The 5,431-nt window shown below is 36.8% G+C and overlaps 1 protein-coding gene across 1 annotated transcript in view; it reads left to right on the plus strand.

Annotated features, from left to right (window-relative positions):
* The window catches only part of LOC104538292 (disrupted in schizophrenia 1 protein-like), a gene marked incomplete at its 3' end in the record, with an annotated part of 67,078 nt that extends 63,172 nt beyond the window's left edge, over positions 1-3,906 (plus strand). The window contains exons 8-9 of the mRNA XM_010181442.1: positions 2,164-2,266; positions 3,818-3,906. Coding sequence (XP_010179744.1) covers positions 2,164-2,266; positions 3,818-3,906 — 192 coding nt within the window. The remainder of the gene's footprint in view (positions 1-2,163; positions 2,267-3,817) is intronic.
* Positions 3,907-5,431: the final 1,525 nt, after the last annotated feature.

Here is a 5,431-nt window from a genome sequence, read left to right on the forward strand (position 1 = left end):
ATTGGTGGAGGCACAGGCACTTGAAGTGGGACTAAGGGAGGATGTTCCCTGGGAGCAAGGGAGGATGCTGGCTTTGGGAATGTTCATCATCTTTGTTAGCCAAGAAATAATGTTTTTTTCAGTGGCTGAATAGGCTAATGTAATGAATGATGGTAGCTGTTATTAAGATAAAATAATTAGAAAAAATGAAAAGAATTGGAGTTTGCAAAGTAGAGCTGATGTAATGTAGAAACAGTGCAATTGGTTTAGAGGATGTTATATTACTTTGCCTCTCCCAGTCTCTCATTTAGTTTTGTCAAACCAATACCATATGATAGCTCTGAAGATTAATGTTGTTCATTTATCTACAGAATACACGTTATAGATACAAGCAGAGGCTCACTTATCTCATGTTCCAGAAGAATCATCTCTGCGAGCTAGAGGAACTTCCTTGCAGCCTCTGGTCCCTGCATTTGGTCCATTGATAAAGAGTGCCGGCAAGCTTCTTTCTGACAGTAGTGCTTACCAAGTGGACAGTGTTCACTAGAAACTGATTAAACCTCCCAGCTTATTTTGCATAATTGCCAAACAGCTGTCTACTGATAATGACTTTAAGTTACTACCAGCATGGGATATATTCATGCAGTTTCGCTGGAGCTGAAAGATTTCCCATCTAACTGCAATTCACTGAGCCATTCAGTACCCCTGAAGAGAGAGCGCTGCTTAGAACGAAGTCATTAAAAACTTTCAGATTTATTTAGGAGATGTGAGACAAAAATGGCCTTTGGGTTCTTTGGGTAGGTTTATTCACCTCTGACAGTTTTGGGTTTTTAAAAACATTTTAACTGAATTAGTAGGCAAGTCACTTAAAGGGGTACTGAAACAAAGTGAAGTATCTGGGAATTGAAAAATTAAAATAGATGCAGAAGTGATGTGTGTGTGTTAAAATTAATAGGAAGACTCTGATGTCTTTAGATAGTAAGAGTTACTGCTTGGAGGATAGTTCTGTTGACTCAAGAGAAAAATATGACCCATTTATGGTTAACAGATGCTCTCAGCTAAAGCAAGAGGGTATTATCCATTTAAAAGGATTTACAGTTAGTGTCGTATCTGAATTATTATACTTTAATTGTACAAACAGATAAGCTTTTACTCTTAAAAAGTGAAGTGATAGCTTTGTTTCTGTTAATAAACATGGTATATACACTTGTTTATGAGAAGGAAAAAAAAAAGGTCAAGGAGGGCAGGGAAACTTTCCTCTGCAGATTTCATTTCACATCTCATCTCTTCACAACTGGCCTGTGCCTCTCTTGACTATTGCTTTACCCTTGGTTCCAATGAATGCAATGTTTTCTCAAGTGTCAGCTACAATTTTAAGCAAGTGTTTGATGTTTGCCTTCAGAACAAGAGGTTTGCCTTAGCTTCATGAAGGATTTTTCTGTTTGTTCATTTTGCTTTCCTTCACAACACTTTTGAGTATGTGGGAGTTGTATCAATTGCGTATGCTGTATAAGATCCGAGGTAGTAATGTACAATTACATGTAAAGTACAGAAAGAGTGAAACTTCCTTTCCTTTTTTTTCCTGTCTCTCTCCATGTTTTTAATACCGGTCCTGATTCATTGCTGAAGAAACTTGCAGTTAAAAAGATGACAAAAAGAAAGAGAGGAAAAGTCAGAAACCCAAACCCCAGTCAGCTGTGTTTTCTGATTGTGAGCTGGTATAGCCTTATTTATTCCCTCTGCAGGGAATTAATGATGGATGCTTTATTCAGTTGTGTGGCATGGTATATTCTGTATAAAAATTGGTGTTCATTCTGTGTTATGACATCTTAAACTCCAAACACTCCACTCCAGGCATCACTGTTAATGCTGAAATTGTACAGAATTTGTAAGATGGCCTTTCTTCTATGTGCAGCCTCAGTATCTAGTAGTGAAACCTGTCCTCTCTCATGCAGGTACCTAATGTCAATACTCTTCCTTATTTCTTGAATAGAATGTGGAACAAAGCCTGGAAATTCCGATTCATGTTGAGTATTTCTGTAAAGACATCACTTTTTATTAAGTTTCTTCACCTTGCTGTAGGATGTTATGTCGTGTAAACCAAGAACATTTGAAGCCCCATTTAAATTGTCTTATACTCTTACATGAATGAATTATATATCATGGCTGTTTCCCTCAATCTAGGTTTGTACGAGTCAGAAACTCTGCAGTACTTTGAGGAGGAATGTGAGTGATATTGAGACTCAACTACCAGCTCTCCTTGAAGCCAAAATGCTGGCTGTTTCAGGTAAGTTTTAAGAGATGAGAAGGACTAATGTTGATGAGTGGTGTGTTAGAGCAGTTGTTGACTTTTTCGTAGCTGAGACTTCTTAGGAAGAGTCATTGATGTGCACTTTTTTAGATCTCTTGGAGTCATGGCAAGTCTGGCAGAACCAGCCTGTGCCATGCCGTGTGTAAGGTACTTCAAACCCCTCTCCACGTTTGGGAACTACTGGTGAAGCAGATGCTGTGTGGCAGGCAGCAAACATGCAAAGAACATTATATTTTTACATAGGTGAAATTGATAAATAATTATCAATAGCTGTTCCTGGACCTTACAAGTTATATGCCTAGAGGTCTTTAGCTAAGAGCATAAATATACAACACAGGTATAATAATTACAAGAGTGGCTTTAAATGACACTTTAAAATGGAATACAATAATTGGAAGCTTCTGCTGTTCAGGTCATTAAACAACTAATGTTGGCAGCAAGAGAGCAATTTGGTCCTTGGAGCACTCGTGCATGTTATTTACAACCAGTAAAACATTGAAATGTGATTACAGAGTCTGATACATAACAGCTTTACATGGCACTTACTTGGGAATACTATACTGTTCGCTAAGGGAAAAAGGGAAAGCACAGTTCTGTCTCTTCAGTTTGAAAAGATGGGGGTTTTAATTCAGCAAATAGTTTGCAGATGTGTGAAGAGATGTCTCTATGCCAGACACCTGCCTCAGAGAGTAGGCTGAACAAGAGGAAATATAGACTTGGGTACAAGGTATTTTCGAGTGTAACACCAAGTAAAGAAAGGCTAGAGGGTTTTTAATACACATCAAGGCAACATGTTGTAGCTATCTGTTAGCTATTTACCTTCTCAATTAGACTCAAGAACCTAGTAGTGGCACACACAAATTATTTTAAAAAGAAACTCTGTGCAGTGTTACATGGTTGGTTTGCTGATAGTGGATAATGTCATCCTGGAGCGCAATCCTAAAAGAAATTAAACACCAGATCTTGTACTGGTGCTGAGCATGCCCAGTGTCCTTGCTTCTCATAACACCTCTTTGAAATGGAAACCCTCTCTGTTTCTCTGTGTCCAGCTGCAAGAGGTGAGTTGAGCAATCCCCATTCTCTGCCTGTTGGCTGTTTGAATGTAGGTAATTTTCTTGCTTTCAGAAACAGGGTCAAAATCTTCCCCAGCCATTTTATTACTTCCTTGAGAAGAAAATAGCCCATAAACTGGATGTGCAACTGCTTCGTGCTGCAAGGAGGAAGCAGTTGGCCAGAAAAGATGTACCTCAGTCTAACACTTGGAAAGATTAAATGACAATTTAAGGATTATTTTTCCAAGCCATTCATAACAATACTTTATACTTGTTAGCACTTAAAAGAGGCTTGTTGCTTGTTTGAGGAATTAATTCAAAAGGCAGTTTAATGCCGATGTTTCTATAAGCTGTTTTGACAGTACTGTGGCTGTGATTGCCTTTCTATGCTTTTTAAGAAATACTGGTACCATTTCTTATACTAAGAACCATGTTTTATTTTTGTGTTTTTACTCTGAAAAACCTCTCACTTCAGGGAATTTTAATGACTGTGAATGGTACAATCCTAAGTTATTACTAAGCCAAAATTCTGGAGGGAACAGGTTGAAAAATCAAGGACGAAAGGTAATTTGGTGACAGTGGATACTGTAATTTGTTTACCCCATTGTAAGTTATAGATACATTTAGTTGATATGATGGCACTTGTTTATGTTAAATGCAGAGAGGATAGAGGGGAAATATAGGAACAATAAAAATAGCTATGTGAAGACCTGAAATAATAATAATAAAAAATCTGAAAAAATGGAAATACTTTAGTCTTAGAACATGAAGTGATAAAATCAGAAAAGCCAGGATGCAGAGTGAATTGCAGCTAGCAGAGAAGCAAATCAGGAAGAAGAAGTTTGGTAAATGCAAAAGAGGAAAGAGGAAGGAAGATGTAAAAATAGCTGCTTGCCTTTTTTTTTTTTTTCTTAGTGAGGTGAAAACAGTGAGCAGTGAATAATATAGAGAAGGCTGAATTACTCAGTTTCTGTGTATTCCTGTGCTAGGCATAAATGAATGACACCTCTTCAATAAGGCATAGTTAAGAAGTAAGTCTTTTAAATACTGTAAACCTTTTAAATACTGGTTAAGATTTAAGCAAAATACTGTATGTATATATCCCCTGAACTGTCAGGAAGCTGACAGAATGTCAATGAACTGCCTGGATATATTAAATCATTAGAAGGTGAGACAATCTTCAGTTGGGTAATATGCAATTATTTAAGGACAGCCTTGGAATAGCATGAAATTCAGAGGGAATTACAGTGTTTATATGTAAATATGCAGTGGCAATGCGGTTTGGTGGTCATAGAGGTTTTCATTTAGTCTGGCAGCACCAGGCAGGGATAAATGTATGTTATTTCTGCTTTTTTACCATAGCACTTAGATAATTCATTCAAACAATTTCCTCAAGCAACAGTACTAATGGATACTGAGAACAACTGTTTTTCTCTAAACAGATGTTGCATTGTTTTTGCTTAACTTAGCATTTTCCTTGAGGAAGCAGTCAGAGTTAAGTGACTTTGCAAGCCTCAAAGCAAAAAGGTAACTGAATGCAGTTGCACACCTCTAGATTCATGCATCCCAAAAGTTAAGTTAAATGAGCTTAAGAATATAGTTACTAAGTGATAACATTAGATTTCAAAGCTTACATGTGATGGCTTACTGATGTGATGACTTGGAAAGCAGGACATATGCCTTAGCCTTTAATGGCTACCTTGATAGCTTCAAAAAACATTAGTCTTCTATGTGAACTATACTTTCTATTCTGAACACATTGACTTTACAGTATTGGAGTATTTGCACCAGAAAATATCAGAATATCTTGTTTTGAGAGGAAAATACCACAATAAATGCAATGTAAACATAACAATTCTATTAGTCCTTCCAATACAATACCTTGGATTTTAAGGCTGTATAATAAACAATAGTGTAAAGACATAAGAGACAATGTTACATATGTAAACGTCTCTGCTCCCTATTGTGTTGTCCTTGGAAGAAGCGTAAAATTAGATTTGGAAGAGACAGAAAGAAGCTTTATGAATCTTTGGATTATTAAGGTTGTAGAATAAATATAGTAGATTAATTAAATCCCAGTAAGATTTTG

This window comes from Mesitornis unicolor, unplaced genomic scaffold, assembly GCF_000695765.1.
Source record: "Mesitornis unicolor isolate BGI_N332 unplaced genomic scaffold, ASM69576v1 scaffold18863, whole genome shotgun sequence".
Taxonomy (NCBI): Eukaryota; Metazoa; Chordata; class Aves; order Mesitornithiformes; family Mesitornithidae; genus Mesitornis; species Mesitornis unicolor.